Source organism: Syngnathoides biaculeatus, chromosome 15, assembly GCF_019802595.1.
Source record: "Syngnathoides biaculeatus isolate LvHL_M chromosome 15, ASM1980259v1, whole genome shotgun sequence".
Classification (NCBI taxonomy): Eukaryota; Metazoa; Chordata; class Actinopteri; order Syngnathiformes; family Syngnathidae; genus Syngnathoides; species Syngnathoides biaculeatus.
In genome coordinates, this window is record NC_084654.1 from 8,377,204 (window position 1) to 8,389,848 (window position 12,645).

The 12,645-nt window shown below is 41.1% G+C and overlaps 1 protein-coding gene across 2 annotated transcripts; it reads left to right on the forward strand.

Annotated features, from left to right (window-relative positions):
• Window positions 1-8,429: 8,429 nt before the first annotated feature.
• odc1 (ornithine decarboxylase 1) lies at window positions 8,430-12,473 on the forward strand. 2 transcript variants are annotated; one of them, XM_061844528.1, is made up of 11 exons: window positions 8,430-8,567; window positions 9,288-9,442; window positions 9,518-9,682; window positions 9,775-9,948; window positions 10,038-10,210; window positions 10,297-10,513; window positions 10,836-10,919; window positions 11,009-11,171; window positions 11,257-11,372; window positions 11,447-11,661; window positions 11,759-12,473. In XM_061844528.1, exons 3-11 carry the CDS (start codon window positions 9,584-9,586, stop codon window positions 11,892-11,894), a joined length of 1,377 nt encoding a protein of 458 aa, XP_061700512.1. In that variant the 5' UTR covers window positions 8,430-8,567; window positions 9,288-9,442; window positions 9,518-9,583; the 3' UTR covers window positions 11,895-12,473. The 2 variants fall into 2 exon arrangements, with proteins under 2 accessions (XP_061700512.1, XP_061700511.1); XM_061844527.1 differs by having other exon boundaries at window positions 9,544-9,682.
• Window positions 12,474-12,645: the final 172 nt, after the last annotated feature.

Sequence of the window (12,645 nt, forward strand, 5' to 3'; positions counted from 1 at the left end):
TAAACAAGACCCCAAGCATGTCAAAGCTCGTTTTAAGTTTGCTGAACAACATTTGGACAAGCCCATTAAATACTGGGTGAATATACTCTAGTCTGATGAGAGCAAAATTGTACTCTTTGGATGCCATAATGCACATGAAATTTGGAGGAGAAATGGCACTGCACATCACCCTAAAGACACCATACCAACAGTGTTCAGAGGTGGGAATGAGGTGTGGGGCTGCTTTTCAGGTAATGGTACTGGTAACTTAACATTATTGAGGGAAGGATAACTGGACAAATGTACTGTGACATTCAAAATAATCTGCTATTTATGAGGGTGAGGAAAATGAAATGAGGATGGACATTTCACCGGGATAATGATCCCAACCATACTCCCAAGGAAAGTCAATTGTTTCAAAGAAAAAAAGAAATAAAACTGCTAAAATGGCCCAGTTAATTGCCTGACCTGAATCCTCTCGAAAACCTATAGAAAGAACTGAAACTCACGGTCCATGAAAGAAGCCCGCAGAACCTTTGAGATTTCAACACTGCTTGTACAGTCACAGCAGAGCCATACATGCAACTACTGTAGTTTCTTCATACGGGAGGCGTCCTGAAGCTGTCGTTTCAAACAAAGGCTTTTTTACAAAGTGTTAAACAAGTACCGGTTGGCATGTTCAATACTTATTCCCAGTGTCATTTCGCAAAACTCTATTTCTGACCCCATTTGTTCTACTTTATTTGTATATCAGGATTACTTGGGTTCCTCAAAACAGTAGTGAAATTTTCATGTCAATAGCACTTTGAAAATATATTGAGTGAGGAAAACAGTGATGTTAAATTTATTTCAGCTGCTGTAAATACATGAGATACAAGGACTCAGGCATATCACCTTGTAGTTTCAGATGGGATTAAAGGTGCATTTGAGTGTTTGCTTTGAATAAATGTTCTTTTTATTGTTCTCTGCTGGACTGTAAATGACAAGAATTATTACTAAATATTTTTGTTTAAAAAATATATGTTTGCACTCCATGCTCCTAAAAAACTAGATGTGTGAAAATATTCTTGCCGATTCTCTTTGCCAACTAGAGCCGGTGTCCTTTGTTGCAGTTAAGCACCTATTTGCGTCAGCAGTGAAAGAAGGGGAGGAGAGAAATGTGAGTGTTTTTTTTTCTTGTCCCCCACACCAACAACTGCAGTTCTTGAAAATGGGACCGCTTGTGTTTTCTCCCCCCGCCCTGTCTTCAATGGAAGGGTTAGTTTGAATCCCCTTCTTGACTGGCATTGACTATTTCAAAAGTGTTAAGGGGGTAGAGCCGCTGTGTATGTCCCCCAGACTCGTGTCGTTCTACCACCAAACTTTAAGCATTATGATTCCCATATTATGTTATGTATAAATATTATAGTTTGTTGCAAAAGCACCTGCTTTCATCTCTTCATTGCCAATCAACTTCAGTCTCATTGCAAGGTCTGCAATATTCAACCGAGCGAGGTCCGTCGTGCAAGAAGTGGAGAAAATGAGATTCGTCCCAGTTAAGAATAAATCAACATAAAGAAAAAAAATATTCTGAAAATTGGGCTTGTTTTCCCTCCACAATGCATCACCATGACAACAGACTGCAGGAAGTGGGTCAAGTAGCACTGGCGCAAAGAATGCACCAATAAATGGACTTTTGGAGTGATGTGTGATACATGGAAACACATCACTGAATCAGTTACACGGAGAAAATAAGTGGGTTGTCTTTTGTTGTTGAATTGGGTAAAGGCCACAACACAACTTCTTAAAGCGTTGTCTACGGTAGCAAACTTGTTTGCAAACGTTTAAAAAAAATGTTTGTTCAGACAACAACAAACCTTTTTCGAGTTGTTTAGACATGTTCATTATTCAAAAGATGACACCCAACCCCCCCACCCCCTCTCCAAAAAAAGAAAATTCTGTTTTCCGATCTTGGAAAACAAATGTTTGGAGACCATTAACTACCTTTAGTCACAAGTCACCACCAAATGTAACATTTTTGAATGTTTGGAAACAAATTTTGTTAATATAGACAAGGCTTTAAGCACCGCAAAACAAATTCCGACAGGGCTTAAATACACACACACTGTAGAAAAAAATAAGTAAACAGGGAATTAAAAAAACACGAGTAACTAAACACAATGGTAAATGGAAAAAAAAACACAACTGTAAGTAAAACAATGGCAAATGAAAAAATAAAACAAAAACAAAAAAAACACACACAATACATTAAGCTGCCGAAAGCAGTATCGGTAGCCATTGTCGGGGATATGACTCATCACCGATTGGACAAGAGCGACGAGTTGACCAGGAAGTTGTTCCACATTTTGGTGTGTTTTTTTATAATCAGCATTACCAACCATCACTGATATTTCAGCACGGCACATATGCAAGCAATCTGATTTCATGACACAATGTTACGTACCTACCACGTCCCTTTGCCGGGATTCAAACTCACGCTTCCACTCTATCATTTATGGGAGACGAGTACTTGGGGCGCTAACACAGCAAGCAAGGAACCTCTTTTAAGTATTGGGGAGTGAGGTTTCTTCAGGCACATCCGCACCGCCTAGCTTGCGCCCGTTACACATAAAGTGAAGAAAATGAGTATTTGAACACCCTGCTGTATTGCAATATCTCCTACTTAGAAATCATGGAGGGGTCTGAACTTTTCATCGTAGGTGCATGTCCACTGTGAGAGAGATAATGTAAAATGAAAAATCCAGAAATCACAATGCATGATTTTTTCAATGATTTATTTGTGTGATACAGCTGCAAATAAGTATTTGAACACCTGTCTATCAGCTAGGATTCTGAACCTCAAAGACCTGTTAGTCCGCCTTTAAAAGTCCAGCTCCACTCCAGGTATTATCCTGAATAAGATCCACCTGTGTGAGGTCGTTAGCTGCATAAAGACACCTGTCCACCCCACACAATCAGTAAGACTCAAACTTGTAAGGCCAAGACCGAAGACCTGTCCAAAGACACCAGAGACAAAATTGTACAACTCCACACGGCTGGAAAGGAAAACGGAGAAACCAAGTAGCTTGGTGAAAAAAGGTCCACTGTTGGAGCAGCAATCATTAGAAAATGGAAGAAGCTAAACAGGATGGTCAATCTCAATGGGAGTGGAGCCCCATGCAAGATATCACCTCGTGGAATCTCATTGATCCTTAGAATGGTGAGGAATCAGCTCAGGACTACACGACAGGACTTGGTCAATGACCAGAAAAGAGTCGGGATCACTGTTTCCAAAGTGACTGTTGGTAATACACTAAGACGTCATGGTTTGAAATCGTGCACGGCACAGAAGGTTCCCCTGCTTAAACCGCGCTCATCTTTAGTTTGCTAATGACCATTTGGATGATACAGAGGAGTCATGGGAGAAAGTTTTGTGGTCAGATGACACCAAAATGGAACTTTTTGGTCATTATTCCACTAACCGTGTTTGGAGGAAGGCGAATGATGAGTTCCATCCCAAGAACACCATCCCACTAACCCTGTGAAGCATGGGGGTGGTAGCATCATGCTTTGTGGGTGTTTTTCTGCATTTTGGACAGGACGACTGCACTGATTTAAGGAGAGGATGACCGCGGCCATGTATTGTGAGATTTTGGGGAACAATCTCTTTCCCTCAGTCAGAGCATTGAAGATGGGTCGTGGCTGGGTCTTTCAACATGACAATGACCCGAAGTACACAGCCAGGAAAACCAAGGAGTGGCTTCGTAAGAAGCATATCAAGTTCTGGCATGGCCTAGCCAGTCTCCAGACCTAAACCCAATAGAAAATCTTTGGAGGTAGCTGAAACTCCGTGTTTCTCAGCGACAGCCCAGAAACCTGTCTGTGTGGAGGAGTGGGCCAAAATCCCTCTTGCAGCGCGTGCAAACCTGGTGAACAACTACAGGACATTTGACCTAATTGCAAACAAAGGCTACTGTACCAAATATTAACATTGGTTTTCTCAGGTGTTCAAATACTTATTTGTACCTGTGTCACACAAATAAATCTCTAAAAAAATCATACATTGTGATTTCTGGATTTTTCTTTTTAGATTATCTCTCTCGCAGTGGATATGCACCTACGATGAAAATTTCAGACCCCTCCACGATTTCTAAGTGGGAGAACTTGCAGTATAGCAGGGTGTTCAAATACTTATTTTCTTCACTGTACATATGAGGTGCCCGTGGATAGATATGCTCAGGACTAAATCTCGACATTCAAATTAGTATGCCATTTAAAAGGTTGGGCTGCACAAACCAATCAGTGATGAGTCTTTTTTCCCGACCCTTATCTACCTTGTCCAGTGGCTTCATGTCATATTTATTAATTTGCTCTTCTATTTAGTTACTTGTTGGTGTGAGTAGTAATTTGTATCACTTGAGTTGTCTGTCCCATGCTGTTGTGGATCTAAATCAGGCGTAAGTGTGAAAGGTGTCAGAAAACATTTTCCATTGCCAATTACAAGTTTTCCCTTTCAGGGTGGGCCAGACCATCACATCTACCAAGAGATCCCATGGCATTTACTTTGTTCAATATGCAAGAACAGATGAAAGTTGTGGCAGCTCATGGCTAGTTCACGCTCATAATGTTCTGAGCATCAGACAGTTCCTGTCTGAAAAGGACATTGCTGTACATGATCTTTTCTTTATTCGAACACTATTTTGACCTTTATGAGGCCTCTGCATATTTCTAATAAAAAGGTGATGGTATTTTATGAAAATATGCCTGCGGGTTTATCAGACGAGGAACCCAGCAAACATGATATACAGCATTACCATCTATCTAATGGTCACTTAAACCTCCATTACGGTATCTTAGAACACCGATCCAGTCAAATTCCCATGCAGGTCAAGTTTGTAATTATCAGTGGGTGCACATTTGTAATTTAATATTTTTCCCCCAACTACTGGTATATTCTCCAGCCTCTGTAGTTCAGAGCAAAGAGTAAGATCTGCTGATATCATCAGTTCACCCGTTTTTCAGAGCGTGGACCAGAATGGCTAAAAAAAAAAATGTCTCTGTGAAAATGTGATCAATTTTTTTTTCTTTTTTTGTCAGCGCATTTGCCAAACATACTAATTCAGGGGAAAACAGCCTTGAAAAGAAAAGAATGATGAGTCTGCATGAATTTTCAATGCTACACTATGCTGATTAAATACTGTTGACTTGTCAGTACAAACACCTCCTGGTATTTACATATGATTTGAATGGTTCAGGCACATCCGAGAGTTGTTAAAAATAGTTGTTTTTCCCCCCAAGCTCCTATGAGGTAACTCGAGGACAATGAAAAATATAACAACTAAGTTATTACTGCATAAGTCAGAATATAACTTGTCATATCTCAATAACAAGTGTCATTATTAAACAGCAGCCTGATTGTGAGCTAGGCCACATACTATTAGTGGAAATAAATGACCTTGTCATTGTTATTTTTTGCAGATTTTAAATGTGCCAAACAGAACATTGAACTATAGTTTCCTGAGGTTATTTTGAAAGTGTGGCTATCTTGGTGAAGTCTGCGGTACCCAGATCATTTTTAGTTGATAATCTTGTCAGAGTGCTCAACATGCTGCTTAAGGCTCTGCATGCACATTAACCATATCATTCAATGATAAATGGATCACATTGAAATGAGTAAAGAAATAAATAAAAGGTATCTGCTAGTTTGGGTTCAACGCCAGACAGACAAGCACTCAATAGTTTATTTTGTAAGTAGGAGCCTGAGCCAACCAAATGCTTAAGTACGTCGAGGTCGGGATTTCCTGGGGGTTTACCTGCTAAAAGCCCGTGACTTTTAAACTCTGACCCTTGACCGATTTAACAGGATAAAGAAACCACTAGCTTTATATGCTATGGACCGTAATCGTGTGGCAAAGTGACAGTTTAAAAGCAGTTATTGTTATATACTTTTAATGTCACTTTTAATTGTGACATGATTATAAAATCCAGATTGTGCCTCACATAAAAAGCGAGTGTTTGAATATTTATTGTTTCTGTGTGCAATTTTCTTACATTCACCCCTTTGTAGACAATACATTGTCACATCAAACTTGTGGAAATCTGTTGTTCAATATAGCTGTAAGTTAAGTTTGCTTGGATCAGTGCACATATTTTAGGAATTTAAAGCATGTCCCATATTGAAAAATCACCACTGATTCCTCAGTTAGCACCGTATCAGCACTTTACAGTTATTTAGTCCATCATGATCAATAAGTATAACTTTGTGAAACAAACGGAGGTAGGACTCAATGGACAAACTATAACCTATAAAACAAACAAAAACAATAATCGTAGTCCCGATAAGGATACGAAGGGATTTGAAAACATTTGTGTACACAAATGTCCTGATTCAGCAATATTCCTGGCACTGACATTTGTACACACTGATCTATTTCTTGTGGGTGTCCCACAACAATCTTCGTCCTTGTCTTTTGTGCAGCCTTGTGAAACCGAGGTCAAGTCACAGTACTCCTTAGTAGCAATAACACAAACTCCACCCAGGGCTTTGCAAGAGGAGCTGGCTGAGAGAAGGGCAAGAGGAAATACTTCATCCTAGCCTTACTAATTTTTTGGATTGCTATCATCTTGTGATTTGGATGAAAACATCAAAACAAATGAATTAGTGCTGATGTGCGGGCCCACTTCCTGCCTGGCAGGCTTTGGGAGGTGCGGTTCACAGTGAGCAACAGTGCACAAAGAAACCATCCATGCATCCATCCATTTTTCATAATGCTTATCCTCACTAGGGTCACACGCGTGCTGGAGCCAATCCCGGGTATCGTCAGGCGGGAGGCAGGGCACACCTTGAACTGGTCACCAGCCAATCGTAGGGCACACGGTATAAACAAATGACAATCCACGCTCATATTCCCATCTGCAGCACAGGCAATTTATAATTTTCAATCAAACCAAAACGCTAGTTTATAAGAATGGGGGGTAAAAAACTGGAATACCCGGAGAAAACCTATCCTGGCACATGGAAACTCCACACAGGCGGGTCCGGGATTCAATCCCCTGTCCCAGACCTGTGCGGCCTATGTGTGAACCAGTCATCCACCAAGTCCCACAAAGAACTCAAAAATGTTTAAATATGACAAGTGACTATGACAATACTGATGTGCATGTGTTATTTTTTTCCGGAGACATTGTGACTTAAATGAAATAGAAAGGTTTTGTTCATCTTGATTGTGGTTGATGCTAGAAAGCAGAAAAATTTTAGATGTAATATCCTTGAACTCAAGATTGCGCCAAGTCTGAGGGAGTCCAACTACTAAGGAAATGCTTCACTTTTAAATGTCCACAGATAACAATTTTTCGACAGTGAGTTTTATTAGAATTTTGCTTACCACCACATTGGACTTGAAATAGAGCATTCAACATACAATTGAAGAGGGGACTCTGAATTTAGATTTTTTCTTTTTAATCCAGTAAAAATATGTACCATAATAATAATAACCCTGTTGGTGATAGGACCCTTGTAATACTGCTTGGTGAAATAACACAGTTATGGACCACAAACTACATTGACATGTGCCAGGTGCGTACTGTGGACAGCTTGCTATCTAAGTCATTGTGTGATCTCCCTTAATCTCATCAGGCGGGTCAAGAACCTTGACAGTAAATGAGCACAAGCGCTTGACACTCTGCTGTGAATCAGAGCCAGCAGCTGGTTGAAGTCTGCAAGTCATTTTGCGCATTGGGCCTGCATTTAACCTTAATTGCACTCACAACAGGATACGAGATCATTAGCACTGAGTTTTGCAAATATTTCAGTCTAACTGTGGTGAAAGGATTCAAAGAGATTACATGATCAGATGAGATTGAGTATATGGGAAAGCAACTCGTCAAATTCCTCTTCAAATGAAATCAAAGGCTTATGCTATCCTTGCAGCCGTATCTCATGAGAAGGAATGCATACGCATTTAAAAATAACACCTTTACAACAAGTAACCGTGTGTAGTCTTGGTTAGAATAGTAATGGGTCACTATGGCAAGATATTTTTGAAACCCATGCAGTTCTCCATTACCTCAAATTACAACCAGGCTAATACACATATTAGATGACTTCATGCAGAGTTAATCCACAGCTTGATACAGCTCCTGCATTATTTGGATCTATTGACATTATTCTGGTGTACCCAATGTTATAACCACTGATAGGCATTTTCCTGTACAGCCAAAAATGATAATGCCCACACAACAAAATGAGTATTACCACGATAATTTGTCAGAATAATGGTCCACTGCAATGTAAGTACATCTTAAAAAGAAGCGTTAAAAGCGTGAAAATGAGTGTTGAAAAGAGTTTTTCACTCGTCCTCTTCTTCCACCACGTTGATGGAGGACAAGCCCAAACCGGTTCTTACGTGGATGGGAGGCCGGTTTGAGCTGGCTTGGTTGCCGTAGCAACCTGCTCTCTATAAATTCGGCCCGGGACAGTGGCCTCTCCCACTTGAATGTCAACGCGGAGGAGAAGAGACGCCCACTGCAACTCCATTGTCTCAAGAAACTGCTTTTCACACCCCAGCGTATGAGTCACATGGACAAACGCTTTGTAAATGCTTTTTAAGGTAAGACATCCACTTTTTGTGTGTTTCATTTTTCGGGCCAGGTTTCGTACAGAAATGTTGGCTAGCTTTAACTCGTCAGACTAAATGACCTTAACGCTTGTAATTTTTTTTAATGGCAAATTTAAAAATAAACTATGTAATTTACCTCGAATAGAAGACTCAATGTAAACTTTAAACAACAGCGTTCCCGGCAGCTGGCAGTTAGTTGCTAGTTAGTTAGTCGTCCGGTGGACGCACAATCCAGTTAGCAGTCTGGCAATAACCTGCTATGAACGTCTCCAGAATGACGTGGTGGTGAGGTTCTCATAGATTTTCCTACACCGCGCTTTGTGAATGAGAAAATTTCGCCTCCTATCTACACTCGTGTTCCGTCGACAGTAGCCTCATGGCTGTTGGAAAACGGAACCGGCATACTGAGTTTTACGTCATTGTTCCGTCTCAACTGTCATTGGTTGGTTTTGATGTCGTTCTTCCGACATGAGGGCGTATCTTCTTGGCAATTGGACGAAATTGCCCTCGGCCGGCCTCTTGGCTATATATAATCATACACGGGTGAAGAGCACAAACTTAAAAAAAAAAAAAAAGTACTCTTGTGCGCGTGCACGTGGCACGTGTATGCCCAGATTTGATTAGAAACTGAACTGATGTTAAAGACTAAAGTTGTTCAGTACCTTAATGAAATTGTTACAATTATTTGACTACTTTCACTTCTCTTATCAGAATCAGCACTCCAGGAGAATACACTCTGTTTGCTCAACGGGCCGTGGCCTTGAAGCTTATCTAAAAGGGTTTAACTTCACTGGAGAGCCGCCTTGGATCTCCTGAAACTGTGGAAGTTTTCAATCTTCAACTCAATTCAATCTTTTTATATACAAGTAAGTGTCACACTGGCTCTTGACTTTATCATGTATCTACAGTTTTCTTTTTTTTTTTTTTCTTCATAAAAACAGTACTCAGCATTGACTCTCTGCTGCAGAACTCTTCCAGTTTCTGATTGACGAATTGAAGGGCATCCTATGGCCATGAATTCAGCCGAGTTCGATTTCTCGTTCCTGGAGGAAGGGTTTTCTGCCAAAGATATTGTTGAGCAGAAGATCAATGAGTCATCTGTGACAGTAAGATCTAGAGCTGGATTTATTAAGGAGACAATCTGCAGACTTTTCCTGTGCTTCCATTGTATGATGATTATTTGTCATGTATCTTGCAGGATGACAGGGATGCCTTCTATGTGTGTGACTTGGGAGATGTCTTGAAGAAGCACCTGCGCTGGGCAAGGGCCCTTCCCCGTGTGTCTCCTTTTTATGCTGTCAAGTGCAATGACAGTCGGGCTGTTGTGATGACACTGGCCTCACTGGGTACTGGTTTTGACTGTGCAAGCAAGGTGATTATTGACAACACTTCAACATTTGGTGTGTATTTAGTAGCACAAATGAAAGCTAATGGTTATCTGCATTTATTCCCCCCCCATAGACTGAAATCCAGCTCATTCAGTCTCTGGGAGTGGATCCGAGCAGAATCATCTATGCCAACCCCTGCAAGCAGGTCTCTCAGATCAAGTATGCTTCTGCTCATGGGGTCCAGATGATGACTTTTGACAGCGAAATGGAGCTGATGAAAGTGGCTCGGTATCATAACAATGCCAAGTAAGGCTTTTCCTCAACAGTCTCTCACTAAAAGACTTTGTGGCATGTGTTGTACCTGTCCTATCTGAGCTGGTTTTGATTTCCAGACTGGTGCTGCGGATTGCCACAGATGACTCCAAGGCAGTTTGTCGCCTGAGCATCAAGTTTGGGGCCCAACTTAAAGCTTGTCGGGGGCTTCTGGAGAGGGCCAAGGAATTGGGGCTGGATGTGATTGGCGTTAGCTTCCATGTTGGCAGTGGCTGCACTGACCCGGAGGCCTACAAGCAGGCGATAACTGATGCCCGCTGTGTCTTTGATATAGGGGTGAGTGAAGACTGCAACATTCTCTCAAGGTACACCTGAACAAAGTAATGAGACCCAAAGTGTGTTCATAGTTAAAGTTGACGTACAATTACTTTGCACCGGTCACATCATCCCTCCTCCTTTTTTGGGGGATGGGGGGCATGTGAGAAGGACCTCTCAGATGTAGTGCAGTGCTACAAATATATTGAGTGACTAACTCTCCAATGGTGTTGAGCACTTCATAATTAGCTTTTGAAAAGTGTTTGTGGCTTTTGTTGAGTTGTCCTCAATGGAGTATTTTAAATTTTTTGTTTATTTTAAGTCAAAATGTACCTCTTTTTAGGATGATTTGGGTTTCTGCATGAACCTTTTGGACATCGGAGGAGGTTTCCCTGGTTCAGAAGATGCAGAGCTCAAATTTGAGGAGGTACTTTTTTTTTTTTTTTTTTTTTTTTTCATATCTCCTGTTACCTTAATTTTGTCTTATTTACCCAGTAACAATTTGCATCTATGTAGATCACTGCAGTAATCAACCCAGCCCTGGATAAATATTTCCCTCCTGAATGTGGTGTGAGGATCATTGCTGAACCTGGTCGCTTTTATGTGGCCTCTGCTTTCACCCTCGTTGTTAATATTATTGCAAAGAAGGTCATCGTGGATGATGAGTCTGCTTCTGATGGTAAGGGCATTTTTTTCCCTCTAGAAATTCAATGCTATTTGAGACAACTCGGTTGTGAAATTGAAGAATTGGATCTTCATGACAGAGGAGGATGATTGCATCAGTGACAGGAGCCTCATGTACTATGTCAATGATGGAGTGTATGGATCCTTCAACTGTATTCTGTATGACCACGCTCATTGTCTGCCAATCTTGCACAAGGTAAGTTTTAAAACAAGCTTGACTACTGTCAAGAAGAAGAAAGTGTTGCACTTTATCTGCGATACACGTTACAGAAGCCCAAGCCAGATGAGGCCATGTATCCCTGCAGTATCTGGGGCCCAACATGCGACGGCCTTGATCGTATAGTGGAGCAGTGCAACCTGCCAGACATGCATGTGGGCGATTGGCTGCTCTTTGAGAACATGGGGGCCTACACTGTGGCCGCCTCTTCCACATTTAATGGGTTCCAGAAGCCTGACATTCACTACGTCATTTCTCGGCCGGCCTGGTGAGTACATGTCAGAGGTGTTATGTTGCAGATTTGAATGCATAATGTGCTGTGTACAGTAGATTCTTACTTTCTGTGATGACTGCTTTGGTTCAAGGCAACATGTGCAGCAGATCCGCTCCCAGGGCCTGCCATCTCTCGTGGAGCCCTGCCTGCTCGATTTTCCAGCCTGTTGTGGAAGAGAGAGCAACTTGCAGATGCCCGCGAAGCCCTGTCAGGCCCGCGTGGTATAAAGGCAACATGAATCACAATTCTTGGATCATTTGCCAATCATAACAGGAGCAGCTTTTTTTGTTTGGGAGAAGTGACATCTTGGCCAGTTATTTGGAGGAGCGGTGGGGCATATTGTTGCACACATTTCTGTTCTGTTGGAAGCTTACAATTTTCCATGACATTGTTGGCTGGATGATTTTATTCAAGAAGGGCTACTGTTTCCACTATGTCCACGTAATAGAAATTTGTATTAATATTTTACCATGTAGCTAATGAATGCTGTATTCTCCTACTATAAATGATGTCATTGCATGCATTAACATTCTTAGCAGGGGGATGACAATGTATGCATGTTTCCATCAAACCCCTTGCTGAATCTGCTTCTTTTCATTCCTTTGTAGTGTAGGTCATGTTAGCTCAATTTGGCACTATTTTAAAAACTAATCCTAATTCCTATTTACCCACATTGACTCAAGGAAAGGCTGGGTGTCTCATTTAATTTCATGATTGTAGCCTGGAGAAAGCATAAAATGTTTGCGTTTATTGCGATGGTAAGAAGATAGCCTTTGGCTGTCAGAGATGGGATTGCAATTTCATAATGCTTTCCTATGGAAACATTTGCAAAGTTTTGTATTTTTTTTTTTTGTTTTTTTTTTTAATAAAGTGGTGCAGACCTGACTTATTTTTGAGTACTTGGGATGTGCTAACTCAACCCAATGGGCCATTTTGCACAATAGCGCTACCATGTGTGCAGATAAGGTTGCTCTCCCA

Bases quoted from the DNA above. Each gene is read 5' to 3' on its own strand.
- odc1 (XM_061844528.1), top strand. From the start codon at position 9,584: ATGGCCATGAATTCAGCCGAGTTCGATTTCTCGTTCCTGGAGGAAGGG. The intron at 9,683-9,774 runs GTAAGATCTAGA...TGTATCTTGCAG, and splicing joins TCAATGAGTCATCTGTGACA to GATGACAGGGATGCCTTCTA. The intron at 10,514-10,835 runs GTGAGTGAAGAC...ACCTCTTTTTAG, and splicing joins GCTGTGTCTTTGATATAGGG to GATGATTTGGGTTTCTGCAT.